The 16,649-nt window shown below is 39.2% G+C and overlaps 1 protein-coding gene across 2 annotated transcripts in view; it reads right to left on the bottom strand.

Annotated features, from left to right (window-relative positions):
• The window catches only part of dicer1 (dicer 1, ribonuclease III), a 31,166-nt gene extending 16,784 nt beyond the window's left edge, over positions 1–14,382 (bottom strand). The window contains exons 1-13 of one of the 2 annotated variants that reach the window (XM_088925830.1): positions 14,263–14,382; positions 7,787–7,844; positions 7,425–7,533; positions 6,960–7,146; positions 5,958–6,120; positions 5,267–5,397; positions 4,956–5,090; positions 3,941–4,101; positions 3,441–3,609; positions 2,662–3,134; positions 2,266–2,398; positions 1,929–2,171; positions 1,658–1,812 (exon numbers count right to left, since the gene is read on the bottom strand). In XM_088925830.1, coding sequence (XP_088781956.1) covers positions 1,658–1,812; positions 1,929–2,171; positions 2,266–2,398; positions 2,662–3,134; positions 3,441–3,609; positions 3,941–4,101; positions 4,956–5,090; positions 5,267–5,397; positions 5,958–6,120; positions 6,960–7,073 — 1,877 coding nt within the window. In that variant the 5' untranslated portion in view covers positions 7,074–7,146; positions 7,425–7,533; positions 7,787–7,844; positions 14,263–14,382. The remainder of the gene's footprint in view (positions 1–1,657; positions 1,813–1,928; positions 2,172–2,265; positions 2,399–2,661; positions 3,135–3,440; positions 3,610–3,940; positions 4,102–4,955; positions 5,091–5,266; positions 5,398–5,957; positions 6,121–6,959; positions 7,147–7,424; positions 7,534–7,786; positions 7,845–14,262) is intronic. The other variant, XM_088925831.1, reaches the window with a different exon arrangement.
• Between the last annotated feature and the right edge of the window lie 2,267 nt (positions 14,383–16,649).

The following is a 16,649-nucleotide window of genomic DNA, read 5'->3' as shown; positions in this document are numbered from 1 at the left end:
GTTTGCTTGTTTGAACAAGGCAGAGCTGCCCCCAGAGTTGTCTGGCAGACACATACACTTTAATCACAGCTTTTAAAACACATGTCCACATTAATTTATTTTAAGTAGTGAACTGTTTAGATTGAGGGAAAAAAATGTGAAAAAGATTGAAAGACTGAAAAAGATAAAGACTGAAGGTCCGCTTATAATATACTTACAGAGAAAGCCATTTAAAATAGATGGGCAGAGGGGAGAAACTTGAGTAAATGTGCAAGAGAGATACATCGGGAGTAGAGTCAAAAAGAGAACCCCAGGGAAAACAAAGTATCAAAGAACCTGATATTAAGTACTTATATCTAAAACCAACAAGTATTTAGGGAACAATCAAGCTACTCAAGCAATTAAAAGCTACTACTTTAACAGGAGATTACAATGTAATTGGAAACATAAAAACCTGACAAAAAGAGAGAAAGGATATCTAATAAAAATTTTTTTTCTTCTTGCACTGCTTGTCCGATTTGTATTTTTTAAGTTCTATATTGTTTTGGAGTTTCCTTAATGTCTGTTTCGGAGCATACATGCAAATAAGCATTTCACTGCACTTGTGTACATGACAAATACACTGAACAACACACAAGGGCACAAAGCATTGATTTTGCAGTTTCAAACAACTAACAGAGTGAGGAAAGTACAGACAAAATTTTACAGGTAGAGTCAAAAGAAAAGTTTACAATTTCAGGAATGTAGACCATGAATAAGTGTGGAACACTTTACTAAGAGGCTTAGTAAAAAGAAAGACAAAAACATGTTTGGCTGGAAGCTTCCTCGCACCTGAAGAGGCTTCACAGCCAAAATGTTTTCTTGCGCAAAGACAAAGGTCAATGTTAAATGACATTAGCATAGAAGAGGCAGAAGTGTTACAAAGAATAGAAGCACTTCAGATAAACAAATCTCCAACACTCTTAGGTGTTTATCTTGACATCTTCATCTTTAAACAATGTGGGAAACTATACAAAACGGGAAATGGAAGAGTATGTTATATAGATAAAAGCAAAAAACTTAAACTGATGGATGCAATATTAAGATTTACTTATAGTACTCAATGCTGGTCACCATGTTAAGAAATAAATGCTGCATTAGAATCCATGAAAAGAGAAGTACAGCAACAACAGCATAGCAGTCTTTGAACCGAGAAGACTATCAGGAGACCCAATTCAATTATTCAACATCCTCAATGGCACTGAGGAAGTCAACCCCGTGGTCTGCATTAGGAACAGTGGAAGACAAAACAGGTGTCTGGAAGCCAAAAATTTCAAGAAGCTGCTAAATGAGATCCTTAGATCAGTTGTTTTCCATCTTCAAGTTTGCTTATATTCTTAAACATCAAACTTAGTCTTTGTTCATGATATAGATGGGAACAATTTAAACAAATCTAATATAGTATAACATGTAACTAAGGTGAATAGCTGAATATTCACTACGGTGAATTCATTTTATTATTAACCACAGTGCCAACACTGTATAATATTTTTAGCTTATAATTGTCAATGTGATCATTTTAAAGATTAAAAACAACGTTTAATCATTTTCTTCTTTCAATTTGTAGATACACATCTATGGTTACAAATATTTCTGTTTGGTTTCTGAATGATGTTAGAAGGAATAATGTGAATATTACCTGTTGATGTGACCAATGGCTGTGTTAATAGTAACTCTTGGGCCTCCATCTTCAGATCTCAGCACATAAGGGGGCAAAATGTTATCATCATCCAGGACAGGTTCCATTTCAAACTCGCTGCAATCTGCTGACTTTGAGCACTTATTCCTCAGAATCTGAGAATTGGAAACAGGCATTTTACACTCACGTTCTATGTGCAAACCAGAAATCACTCTCCCCTGCAAGTCAATTAACCTCCTTAAGAACAAAAGGAATCTCGGACACTTTTTACCTTTTCTATAGCTTTGTAGGTTTTGAGATCCTCTTCAAATGTTTCAGTTTTCTCGGTGTCTGCCAACATTATGTAGTTGGAGACAGGAGCCCTCGCTCTGCCTTTAGACTGCACATAGGAGCGGTACTCTGTTGGCAAGTCAAAGCGAACCACCAAATTGCACTTCGGAATATCAACACCCTCCTCCACAATACTGGTTGCAATGAGCAAGTTGGTCTCATGAGCGCGAAATTTCCGAAGAACCTAATAAAACAACAAAGAATTGGGTAAACTGGATCATCCAGTTACGATAAGCACATTTCTGGATCAGCATGCCTATGGGGCACAGCCTTCTTACCTCTTCTTGCTTTCTGAACTCCACCTCCATCTGTTTATTTCGAGGTTGGTTCTTGCCAATGCTGTGCCCAGTTATGAAATTGCTACTGATGTAGGCAAGCTCTGGATCCTGCTTGCCAGCTTCCTTTATGAGCCTGGGAAGAAGAAAACAGCAATCCACATCTCACTGCCACAAAGGACTCGTGCATAACACAAACATGCTATAAGGACCTGAAAAAAGATCCTGATGACAGGAACATTACAAGAGTAACCAAAGCAGCAGGTCACATTTAAAACTCAGAACACCCAGATCATAATCACAGTTAGATCTGTATTCATCCATGTGTTGTGACTTGGTTTAAATACCATAAGCATATATAGCAAAACAGTTCTTGCACCATTTTTCAAACAGTCTCACCTGTTTAAGACAACCGCAGTGTAGCGCCTTTCTACAAAAATGATCCCACAGAGAATGTTGGTGAAAGGGGAAGGAAAATTGGCCTCGGGTTTCTCTTTATCTTCAATCTCATCATCCTCGTCCTCATCTTCAGAATCGCTCCAGGAAACATAGTTATCCTGGTTCCTGTTGTTGTACCACTCTACGCTCTCAAACTGCTGCCGCTCGAAGGGCTTGTACTCATGCAAGATTTCAAGCAGCTTAATTACTTTTGGGGTCACAAACTTCAGGTCAAGTGAGGCAGGTGAGAAATGCTCTTCGCAGAGTGCATGGATTTTCCGCAAAATAGTGTCTGTAAACAATAAGAATTTCCGGTTCAAGTCCTCTTGCTCATGCTTAATGTATTTCTGGAGCTCCCGCACCATGATTCCAGCTGCTTTATCTGCACACCACGGCCCCAAAACCGTCAGCACTGCTCGACAGTCACTCAACACCTGGACACAGACACAATGGCACAAAGGGCACCCATGAATAAAATACCCCAGACGATGGAAAGACAGATTATTTCGACTATAACCTCTCATATATAAGGACAGGACAGAAATTTTCATGTGCATAGCAAATTGTTCCACTTTTCCATAATTATAGTACTTTATTTCAGGATCATATCACAAGTCACCTAATATGAACATTATTAAAGATTAAGGAAATCATTAAATGTGCAGAAAAAAATAATTGTTATTGTGCTAATAATGTGCTAAAACTAACTAACAGAGAACCTAAATTTTGAGGAATCTGACCTGTTTTGAAATGAAGGTTGGATCTCGGTCTTCACGATGCACAGATATGTTGCAGTCATTAAGAAAATTAAGTGCTTCATCCAATTCATTCAAGAGTTTCTCACACAGCCCACTTTTGTCCACATATGGTCCACAATCCAATACAACTTCACGAGGTTGAGACGAGTATCTAAAAGGGGAACAAACAGGTGAAAAACCGCTTGCTGTGCCTTTGCAGAAAAAGCACTGGGTGACTCTTTCACACATTTGGGTGGTTAGTTGCACCTTCAAATGAGTTTCCTTCAGCACATATAATTTAAGAGGATAAAGAATAATTACAACGTTTTTATACTACAATACATTTCCTGAAGTACTAATTATCTCAGGTACACATGTTTAGACAGTTACTGTACTTTTCTGTAATTCTACCAAGCTACAACAAAATAAAACATCAGAGCTTATTATTTATATGTACTCCCTGTACAATTTAAAACAGCATTTAAAAATAGCAGTCTACCTACCTGTCTAAGACAACCAGGTCCGTAGCAGTTTCTGCACTGCTTTTCAAGATCCTTTCCAGATTCTGAATCTTCTCCTCCAGTTCAGACGGATCACACTTGCCATTTAAGATGGAGGCAGTGAGACCCAGGATTCGAGGACATGATGGGCAGTTCTCACACATCTGCAGTGTAAAAAACAGAAATGGTAATTGTATTTACACAAAACTACTACAGAACAGCTGTCAAGGGAAAAAGTGTTCAATTTAGTTTGAAGACACCATCTTCCTAGCACAAGAGATTTATTATAGCAGATTTAAATTAATCTTAAGGGTGGCCTTGTAGCACAATGGTTAGCATTGCTGCCTCACAGCACTGGGACACTGGGTTCAAACACTATCTCCGTGGAGTCTGTGTGTGGTCTGTGGTTTGCGCCGATTTCCTCCCATAGCCCAAAGACATTCTGGCAGGTTAATTGGCTTCTGGAAAAACTGGCCCTGGTGTGAGAGCGTGTACGTCTGTGTGCCATGCGATGGATTCGTGTGCTGTCCAGCGTGCATCCTGCATTGCACCCGCTGCTTGCTGGGATAGGCTCCGGCGCGCCCGCAACCCTTCATAGGGTAAAGCAGTTAGAAAATTAAAGGATGGAAGTTAATCTTATTGCAATGTAATTTCTTTCAAAACACAAAGTCAAACCTTTGTGCTAAGCACACACTTCCCATGGTTTATTAGTTGTTTTAAACTTAGAGCTACCAGGAATAACCCCCATGGTGAGATTCAGGAAGTGCAGAGCCAGAGCTGGAAGTAGCAGGAAGGGGTTATTTTGTTGGGAACCCAGTGAGCCCTACCTGACCAATCTCAACCTCAGCCCTGGCAATGCTAAGGCTAATCTGCAACAACGCACGGGGAATCCCAGCCACAAGTGTTCAACATCTGGAGCAGTACCGGCGGTGCCACTCCAAAAGCACATTTACAGACTTGTTAATGATGTATTCTTCCTTTCATTTTATCATCTCAAAAGGCGACACCTTGAACTCACCTTCATGATCTCCCGATAGGGATGGTCCATGATTGCAAGATGACACTCATCAAACACCAGCAGGTTGATTTTAGATAGTGGCAAGAATTCATTTCTCAAAACATGCAGAAAGACGTGGCAAGTCATAACAAGCACCTGCAAAAAAAAAAACTTGCTTGTAAACCTTGCTATATAAACCAGGTCAAAGAAAAATAATGCAATGATAAGCAGGAATTATCTCTATGAAGAAAGCAGTCTTCCCCAAAGACTTTCTTTAATGGACATAAGGGCAATTTCTGCAAACCTATAAGAAAAAAACACTTTAATCTTACCTGGTTTTCAGTCATTTCTTGATTCCACTTCTCTTCTGTCCATGGCAAAGTGTCTTCAAGACTGCTGTACTCTCCAACGTGAAGATCTGAATGTGTTCGAACTGTGGCTGCTTGCTGAATCACATATGAGGCTTTGAAAAGAGAAACATACATGCTCTACAGATGTATGGGACTCATGACAGCCCTGGCAGCACCCTAACCAGGTAAAACGTACTATAATCCAGACTCAGCAAAAAGGAAGCAATATTAAAGCGCACTCTTCTTGAGTAGAAAATCACTCCAGTGTCTAAATTCCAACTTAGCCTATGAGCCACATGGGACAGATGACACTATGCTTGATAGCAGCATTTTATGTTCCAATGCTTCTTACATCTGAAGGATACCTACTAACAAGTACTGAGTTCATGATGCTGGGGTTTCACTTCTATTTGTAACACATTTAGCTGCATGCCTAAAACATATAATACTTCATACAGTGACTATGAGCATATTTTGCACACACCTAACTATGTATTTACTTTAGATTTATTTTGTATTACTGGGCGTATTTTAATTTTTCGTTTATTCTGATGTCTGTTTTTGCTTGTCTTGGGCTCGGCTGCTGTAGCACATCAATTTCCCTTCGGGATCAATAAAGTCTTATCTTATATGGTACTACTACAAGATAAACAAGGCTCATTTACAGTCTTACCTGCATTAACTAAGAAAATTGTTCTCTTCCCAGATTTTCTGAAGTCACCCCGGATTTGATGGGAGAGTTCCTTTGTTAGAAGTACTGCAATAAATGTCTTCCCTGAGCCAGTATTTAAGCAGACGATAGTATTGTGTTCAAGAGCTGCTTCAAGAAGTTCAACCTATCAAATTAAAAGTCATAATTAACTCTAAACAGAACAATATTTACAAATATACAAGTCCCGCCTTGTACTCAAGGTATGCCAGGACAGAGTACAGGTTCCCGCCACAGGAACCAAACACCTTTGGAAGGATAAACTAAACTCTAGGATTGTGCCCTGGTCACACAGTAAAACTGATAATTAAGGAAGAAAAACTAAAAACCTCAGGGCTGTGTAAAATTACTATATAGTCTTTGGAAAAGAAAACCACCCATAAAGCAATACAGATAGGCAATAAAACAGGAGCACATGGCATGATATATTTATATTTAGGCTTCCAGTAAGCTTTTGATAAGGTCTCTTATAAAAGGTTGCTTCTCAGATTAAAAGTAATCTACTCAAATTCTGATTTAATTAGCAAATAAGTTAAAACTGATGATAAAAAATAGTGGGAGTGGCAAACAGAAAAAATAGTAACAAAGAAAATGCAGAATGAAGGAGTGAACAGACAAATGAAAAATTAAATTCAGCAGAGATGCAATATGATCTACAATGGTACTAAAACATTTGGTACAGATATTACATGAGCAATTCGACGTGACGGTTTGTCAACATTGTTGCAAAAGGCAGGCTTTCCAACCACCAAAACCACAACTTTTAAACAGCAAACGATACAGGATTATACTTTCTTATACACTACTTAAATATCATGCAAGCACAAAATGCCTATGGAAATGAAAGCCGATCTTATCCTTAAAATGGGAAACCAAAAAGCAGACAAATACTGGTTTTCTGTGCTGGTTCCAGAAAACAGAAAACAACCATTTTTCCATATGCTTTTCCAATCAATGTACAGGTACCTGATATTTCCTTGGTGTATAAATGTTATCATGGATTGCTTCTTGTTGCCATGGGAGTCCGAAGAAGGGACCCATTGGCGATGAAGCAGGGGTCACCAGCTGTAGTCCCGCCATGCTTAGGAATTGCAAAGCAAGGGCTTCTACTCTCCAGTGTTTATCTCATTCCGTTCTGTCCTCATGAAGCTTACTGGAAAGAAATAACACCAAGATATAGGCCACTCACACACTTTCTTAAAAACACAACTACAGTAGCAGGCCCACAATGGAGAAAGATAAAAAATATTTTTTTACAATACAGAAAATAGAAATGTACAATCATTCATATGTAAAGTTATGATTTAAATGGGTCTTTATTTAATCGGAATTTTAAATTACACTCACATGACTGTAATTAAAACATCTATATTAATTTACTTTCAGATATGTTGTTGGTTTGAACGATATTCAGAGTAACTGTTTACTTACAGTTTCTGTTTTAGAGACTTCAATATGCGACCAGTTAGTGAGAATTTTTGGCTTCATGTTCAGCTGCTTCAAGTCAGCTCATATTAATCTTCAATATTATATTAGCCTCCTGAAAGATTCACAGGAAGTAAATACCAAAACAAGAAAATGAATAATAAATGAAACTACTTGAAACTGCTGTTAGTCTGTAAAGGTGGGACTCACTGAACTGTTTACAACATCCAAAGTTAATATTTTAAATCAGAGAACAAAACAGTAGTGTGTGTTTGAAGCTCAGGGACTTCCCGGGGAACTCCAAACAGCTGTGAGAAATGAGAACAAATACAACATATCAGGAAAAGGTGCAAGAAAACCATTCTTACCTTTTAATCTCTTGTTCCACACTGGTCCAGCCTGAGAAGTTGGTACACTTTTCTTGCACTGCAGAGAAACAGTAGAAAAGAATCAGCACAGCAGAGAATCAAACACATTCAGTAGTAAAGTTTCCATCAAGCAACTTTTTACTGCTGAAACACAGCAGCCTTTGTTTTTGCTTTAGCTAATGTTAATCATTAAAAGCCTGGGCAGTTGTGATACAGTTCATAACTTGCAAAAACACAGCCTAAACAGCAACCATTTTTTTCCCCACTTTGCTCTGTAATTGCTTAATCAAGTTTTCCCTGCCTTGTATGTTAATTAAAAGAAGATTTTAAACATTTAGAATAAAGTTATTTTTTTAACCGAATGACTATATACAAGAAAATAAATATTAGATTTCTCCCTTTCTAGCTGTTGGTTCTTTACGTGTAAAACAAACTACTCATTTTGCAATCAGAAATGCATACATATGCAGTACAAAAACACTTCTCCACAGAAAAGTTACCTTTGCACTCTGCCAAATGTGATGTTTAAAACTAATGTAACTAATGAACTGGAAAACCTCTTCCAGATCACTTCTTTTTTTTCTCCTTTTAGCTCAGCAATGTAAAAAAAATTCATATTCTGCAATGTCCTGGCATTTAATAGGTAATTTACTTACAGGCAAATAGAATACACAGAAAATTGAACTGGGCTAGAAAAAAAGACGTACAAAATTCTCTTATACAGGACAATGACAACAGATTTAAACACTGCTGTTTAACACAAAATGTAAACTTCACTGAGATCTCCCTAAAATATTCTGAATTCTGGATGGAAGGTTAAGATTTTAAGCAAATTTTGATCTTAACCTCTGAAGTCTGTAATGGAGCAGAAAGCTGTGCAAGACTACTGTCACCAGAGCTTTCTGCAGAGAACAGCGGCCATTGTTGTGCCATGCTCCTACGTCTGTAAGGAGAAAGTGCATCGACATGTATATGCAGTGAGAGATCATAACCATCGACCGCACAAAAAAATGGAAAAAGAAATAACGTGCCTCTTTTCTAATTAAAAAAAAAAATCACTCCATTTTTGACACCTACAAGTCCCCTTTTTCTTTTCACGCCACTAATTGCAATCACTAAAAGTATTATGGGCCGTTTAAATCCTGAGGATAACTTTTAGCCAGACAGGCCACATACCGCAGACCCAGTCAAGTTCTACAACAAAACAGCGAGTTTAACCGGGTTCAACCCACATTTGCATTTCAATTGTTCCAAGCAAGACATCGGACAAAGGCTCTCCAGTGCAGACAGGCGACTCTCGGTGTCTGGAGGCCAAAGCCAGCCGAGATTTTGCTGCCTGCTTCTCACCCCACGATGGTGCTGACAGGGAACAGCTACCGCAGCACCGAACATGACCCTGCGCAGCCATTTCTGTTGTCAACTACGGCAAGGCCAGCCTCACGCACAGACACACAAACAGAAAATAACACTCTGCCAAGGGCAAAGAATGCACACAGGGCTGGGAGAGAGCGAGGCAGGAAGGTGGAAACGATGAGGAGGAATTATTCACGCAATCACTTCTGAGCTGCATGATGCTCAAAATATGCTCCACGCCAGGAATCTGAATGCAATCGAATCCGAATGCAAGCAAGAATGCACGAAGAAAACACGAAAAGCAACAATTTTGTCTGGCTTATGTATCCTCAAACCATTTTCAGCTCCTTTTTTGCATGAGGTGTGGAAAGTAAAGCACTACATCCACCACACTGCTACCAGCCCCAGCTAGAAGACGAGGATGCAGACAGAATCATACACAAGATGACAGAGGAAAGCTTTTGTTTTCAGCAGTGAAAATGGTGGCGGAGAAAACACCTTCCGCCTCTCTCTCCTTGTCCACACATTCACCACAACTGCACAGCTTCTCACTAGTAAGACATTTCTACATCTACACACCACAGCTCAAAAACAAATTCTAGAAACACCATCTCACAACAAGCTTAAATCAGAATCTGCTACAGGAAAACAAAAATTCTGAGACAGACTGAGCTCTGACACTAAAGCATTTTATTTCTATCTCAAGATCAGCTAAGGGAAAAATCACTTCAAATAAACCTGATGGCCAGAAATACATTCAGCTGCAGCAGAGACGTACTACTCAAAAAGCAACAGGGGCAGACTGATTTTGTAAACTTATGAGCTGTACTAGTAGTTATTTCTCCCCAGTCTAAATCCCCAGCTTCCAAAGGAATAAATATATTCAGGAAAAATACATCACACCTGCTCAGCCCATCTGCCAGACAGGTTAGTCTTAACTGACTTCCACACTTTTTCCTTTGCTGATTTTTCCAGTGTTGCATTAAACTTAAGTGTATCTGAATAGTCATTTTGAGCTAGAGCTTGACTAGTAATTATATGTAAATTTTCACTCATTTCCAGTTATGATGTTCATCCAACCTTGATACAAATGTGCCATTTTTAAAGTCCACTTAATATACAGCACTTCCAATGCAAAACAACTATATACATATACAACGGTTGTATATATTTACTTAAAATAGGGTAGTTTAATTGCTGCTTAATTCCCAAAAAATCAAATTAATGTAAATTCAGGATTTCACCAAATCAATTTGTGAAGAAAATAACATTTTGTAGGAAAGATTATTAGCTCAGTAAATGATACTCACAAACACGCAGCTAAAGGAAAACAGTGTGGTGCAGGGGTCAGGGTTCTGGTTATGGATTCAAATCCCCAGTGACAGTGTTGTTCAGCATTAAGCAAGGTAATTGTTCTAGTAAATTGTTCTAGTAAAATACCCAGCTGTTTAAATGAGTGCAAATGTAAGATGCCATGGATAAAAACATCAGCTCACGAAAAGTATGAGATGGAGCACAACCTTCTTTAAAGAAAAATAATTTCCTACTCATAAATTCAACAAGTTTAACACCTAAATATACTTAGGTGTGAACATGTCTTAGACTGCCTGATCTCTTAATAAAGCTCAATGCTTAAATGGTCCCCAGTAAGCACAGACTGGCTGTCAGTAGGTGTAACAATGCACAATTTTCCAATGATGTTCATCAATACAGTGAGCTGCTGCTAATATAGCCTCTCAGGAAGGAAGAAAATGTTGCAGAGCTTCCTCCACAACCCAGCTCTCCAGCTCTTCAACAGCAACACCCACAGCAGAAGACGCCAGTGTCAGTTTCTTTTCTGGTATTATAATGACATTTTTATCAGGAATGTGCAGATTTCAATGACTCCTATTACAGCCTCACTGGAGTTTCAGATGGGTAAAGAATTTCTAAGCAATTCTGGTAAAGTAAAAGGGTTAACCAGCACGTCTTATAATAACTCAGGTGGGTAGCTGCGTCAGCATGCGTAGGCTCTAAAGGAACAAGTAATAGGTTTATTCCATGCTGAAAAAAGATGAAAGAAAACACTACGTTTCGGCTGTGGAGCCTTCTTCAGGTGTGAAGCCTTCCTCAGACACCTGAAGAGGGCTCCATGGCCGAAACATTGTTTTTTTTTCTTTTTTCAGCATGGAATAAACCTATTACTTGTTCCTTTGCTGCTTATAATAACTTTCAGTTCAGATGCAACCAACAATTTGGTCAGGTTGGACTTCCGTTCAGCTAGGAAATCGTGATTAAAGTACTTGTCTGAGTAGATTATTTTACATCATATCCCTCCTTTCTGGCAAAAGTATTTAAAAAAAAGAATGAAAAAGCCTTGATTGAGAAGAAAAGGAATTAACCTTTCCTTTTTTCCCCATGGAAAAAAAGGCTTACTTGCACTACGTAGAACACATATACACATCTAAGTTATTCCAATAAATATTTTAATGTCAGGAATAAAATAGCTCCACTGAACTCAGCAACATTTGCTTGACATATGTTTCCTTTCACCCTCCATACCAGCACTCTTTTGATTAAACTGACAGCTGTTCATGAAACCAACAGAAATAATTACAAATGACTGAGTAATGTTTTAATTACACAAAGTCAAATATCATTAGCTCAAGCTTTAAAATGCGTACTGCATTTGCTGATTTCATCTGAATGATATTAAAGACATTTCTAAAGGCACTTTCATTGGTAAGAAAAATATTAAGGTCAACTACAACTATGATATACTGTGGTAAGCTAGCTCCACAGAGTCAAATGCCAGATAGGACAAGAAAGAGCACATGCTTTACAAGTGTAACTAACACTTGCAGTACTCATTCAGCTAAGTACTTTTACCTCTAAGCAGGTGCTTTTGTTTGCACTAAAGAAAAAGACTTGATTCTTTTATATCCTGAATGTTTATGAAAACACAGAGTTTACAATCCAATTTAGACATTTACCCATCTCTAGCAGAAAAGGTAAATCCAGGCAAGATGCAATTCCACATTTTAAAGGGCTTTAAGGGGACACGTTACAATGCTACTTAAATGTTTATAGCGCTTATTGTAATTAAAGACTGAGATTTGTAACGTTCTTGTTTGTAGAACAATATTTAGAAGTGCAGTTGTAAAGACTACGTCTTGTCAGAAGACCACTGGAGTTAGTTACCAGAATGGCGAGAGGAGTAGTGGAGACAGAACGAGTAAGAAAACAGCTATGCTATACTCCTTGCTTGTATTTTGCTTTTATATTAACTGTGTATTTTTATAATTGAGAAAATAAATAAAATCTTCTTTTTGGAACACTACATTGTGCAAGATTCCTTTTTTTATAATGCTTTCATCTATCTTAATAACTACTATGACCATATTATCATACTTTCATCCAGACACCACTCAGAGTCTAAGTGTCACTGGGGAGTGAACTTTTTCTGGCTGTTTATGTACTTTTGCCCCCAGTGAAGCACACCCACAACAAACTTGCCCTGCAAAGTGTTACAAAACCAGGATGACTGTGCTTGGAGTCACTTCTTGATGAAGCATGGCAGATACAATGCCACCTGCGTTGTGGGGTAAAAAGAACCTAAACAAGATCTCAGCCAAAAACGTCCAAGTAAGTAAATCCAGATCAAGGGATGAGATGCAGATCCGAATCCACAAAACAGGGTTGTCAAAATCTGTTTCATCTTAAGCCTGCAGTTGGCTGACTGTGTGTTTATCTGAACAGAAAACGTCTTTGTTTTGGGTCTGGTGAAGCTCATCATAACAGACACTCCTGATTCCAGACACACCACTGTACCTGGAAAACATTTCTGAGGGGGTAATGTAACTCACCAATTTAGGCACTTTCATCTCAAGTTTCTCAGCAGGGAGGAAAAGTCGAAGTCACTTAGCTCCTGAAGACATGAGCTAGAAATCTGATCATCATTCTTTTTTTAACAAAGAATATTAACGCACATGGCTCCATACAACATACTCTCCTCACTAAGAAAAAAACAGACAAAGAAATAAACTATTTCCATATCCAGATAACCGAGAAACCCACATGGTTTCGTGAATACCTGTGGAGAAGGTAAGGACCAGCATTCTGATTTTTTCCACAACTGATTGCACTCTACACACCACAAGGTAAACACAAACTTTCAAAAATAACAACTATTTCAACGTTACCTGTTAAAAGAGCCGGGGCAGCATGAAAATACTGAGCGAGCATTGGTACAAAGTACTGTATAAACATTCCTGAGTACATTATGCTTCCCAACACGTCTGGAAGCAATACAGTAAAAACGTCCAAGCTCCGTTTACTACGACGTCTATCCGGTTTTGTTACGGACATACATAGCTTGACAAACTATTTGAAAAATTGGCTTTGAGGTACTCCCTATATTAAAAACTGAGAAAAGCCTCTTTAAAACAAAGTTCCATTAACGTGGCTTGAAAGTGCAGAGGAAAAACGGAAAATGCTCTTATCACCAACCAGTGAAAAAGCGATTAGGGACCGAGACTCCACATTCATACCGTTGGGTGATAGTTAAATATCTGACACAGCAGATCGGCTGCGTTATCATCCAGAAAAAGAAATACAAAAAATACATAGAAATGGTAAAGCAGACTAGGCCTCAACGCGACCTTGGCCTTTTAAAACAACGTATATCACTATTTTATACAGATTTAATAAAAAAAAACTGTTATAGACTTGGGAACATAGGCTTCCTATTGTAAAAGAATCTTAGTCTTTAAAAATAATATATATATTATTTTTAAAGTCTGTTAACCTGAAGATATGAACACAATAACGCCATGTGTTGGAGGAAAGAAAGCTGGCCTGATCAGTCTGTGGTCCCCGGAAGGCGGTCTGGAGATTATAACTGCATGTTTGCGTTGATGGGACGACCTAGTCCCTCAAATAAAGTGATAAGAGACAGACGTGCAAAACGAGCAAGGAGTCCAGACCACCTCGACGTGTGTTTACACTCTGTTTTTACAGGCACGACTGCATTCTGATTCTTTGTGTGTGCGAGCAAACATTTCACCTTTCCGTGCAAACGACGCAAAAACACTCGAAACAGCACTCAAACCCAATCCCCTTTCCAGAAATACTCTCTTGCTTACCTAATGAAACGCCCTTAGTTCAGCGCCTTGCAGAAAAACGTCTGTCGTGTGTTTACTCTTTTCGCCATTCCCTCCTGCCGCTGTCAGATTAATCCACGATACTCCCATTCACCTGGGCCCGAGACTGCACTGACAACCGCTACGCATATTACGTTAACTGCCCCCATTTCCACAGCGCATCAGTGCCATCCGGACATTGCGCACAAGAAGTTACGAATACGAAATCTAGCTTTGTCGCCGCGGAAGAAACACATGAAACGAGAGATTCGATTGGTGATTTTACTGGGGGCAAAGGTTATACATGGCATACTGTCCAATCAGAGCGCGCCTTGTACACTGCGTCCCCCTCGCTCATCTGTGCGTGTTAAATTCCCTGCAGAACGTCTCCCGCGTCATTTTTTTCCAGAAACTGTCTGGCGACACGCCCAGTTTGGGCTGTCTAGGGGGCGAGCGGGTGTGGTCTCAGCAGAGAGTGCGCGGTGATTGGATACGGCCTGAGAGGCGGGGAGTCTGCCGTGCTTAGGAAACGCCCCGTCTGTGACGTGTGTCGTGAGACACGAAAGTGTCGGCTATGCGAGGGAGGGACTGATGGTCAGTCCAAGAGGAGAAACTGTATATGCTCGACATATTTAGAAGGGCAGAATTTTACACGGTAACACAGCTAACACCTCGTTTAGAATATTGTGCACATATTTAGTCACGAAAATACGGAAAAAAAGATATAACTGCCCCGGAATCAGTGCCGGAAAGAGCAGTCATATACACATTTAGCTCAAAGCTGGAAAAATTAACCTTTTAGTCTTGAGCAAAGAAGACAGCAACGGGACCAGCTTCAGGTATAACACAATCCTCAAAGGCTCCGACAAAATCAACCCAGTTGACTTTTTCAGAAGCAATAATGAGAACAGGAGAACTTCACACGGGGCTGTGGGTGTGTGCAGCAAGCTGATCTGCCATGCTGCTGAGGACGATGCTCTATAAAGAAATAGCTGGATGAAATCCTCGGATCAGTTAGTTTCTGATCAAAACAAATGCTCCAGATCGGCCGGATGTCCTCTCATTTGTAACCGTTGTTGGGTTAGAAACGAATTTATTCCAGAATCACGAATAAAGTAAAATTAAAAGGAATACATACTTAACTCAATTAAAAAAACGATCTTGTCCCCTGCAGCATTTGTAACTACGAGTTAAAGATACTTTTTTTTAGTTACAGCTCAATAACGTTCTCATCCTAGTCACAGTCGCACACCAAGATGGCCATTTACAAACACCTCACACGCCCACGTACTCGGTGTTAGGTAATATATTAAGCATTTTTCATCAGACTTTCACCTCTTCGTCAGAGCTGAAGGAGCTGAGACAGGTGATATGTGTAGTGAGCTCGTTAGCAGTGGGCTGCTGGTGCAAACCTACTACAACTCTCTTCCTGAGATCACTGGACACAAAATGGTTTTCTTTTGTGACAGTAAAAGAAAGTGTGCTGAAGATTAATCACGCCAACCTGAATCTTCTGTTTAACTGTTCAATAGTATGCAGTGGAAACCTCGTGTATTTCACGCCTGCACTAAAGACAGACGGTTTCCATTTTGATTTCCCTTCGTAGTGGAACCACAGTAATTACATATTTTCTAGTACTGGCGACGGAAGATCAAAAACCGTAGATTTTCCGTTAGAAAGACTGGAAAAATTATGGGTAAAATAAAGTATTACCTGTTTGCCTCAGCGTATATCCACTAGATGTCACTGTACACAAAAATTACGGTTTTTCTTTATTCCACATCGCAATTTGTTCGATTTTGTTTTTCCTTAAGCCTTCACATTTCCTTAAAAGTGACAACTTTCAGTCAGTTCCCGTTAGTAACGTATGTTAGAAGATGTACTAGTTTGGAAATAACTTTGTTATAATTTTGTCATTCTTAAAGAATTGTTACACTATCAAAATGTGTGGTGTCACATAACGAGGATGACATCAGAGGTTTCTACTCATTCTGCGCCTGGCGGAGCTGGGACAGTAGGGATGAGCTGAGGGTGGGCTGGAAGTATTCAGGGTGGCGACTAGGCAATGACAGAGCTTTGATGGCCTGAATCTGCCTTTTGACTAGCCATCGTTTGCTGTGTGTGCATGCAATCAGATGTGCAGCTTGTATTGCTCCCAGCATAGGCCACACATGCTACTAGCCCCCTGAGCTGATCAGCCAAGATGATGACAAATATTAATCAGCATAAATAATCTACTGATCTGATCTGTTCAATAAAATGTCTGTGTCTGTGCTAGAAAAGATTGTCACTTTCCTAATAATTTTGTATGTTAATATATTAATAATAATAATAATAATAATTGCTTACACTTACATAGCCCTTTTCTGGACACTCCACTCAAAGCGCTT

The sequence above is a fragment of the Atractosteus spatula genome, chromosome 9 (genome assembly GCF_055471065.1).
Source record: "Atractosteus spatula isolate fAtrSpa1 chromosome 9, fAtrSpa1.hap1, whole genome shotgun sequence".
NCBI classification, from domain to species: Eukaryota; Metazoa; Chordata; class Actinopteri; order Semionotiformes; family Lepisosteidae; genus Atractosteus; species Atractosteus spatula.
Note: the sequence above shows the minus strand (reverse complement) of the source record. Positions and strands in the feature narration are given on the sequence as shown.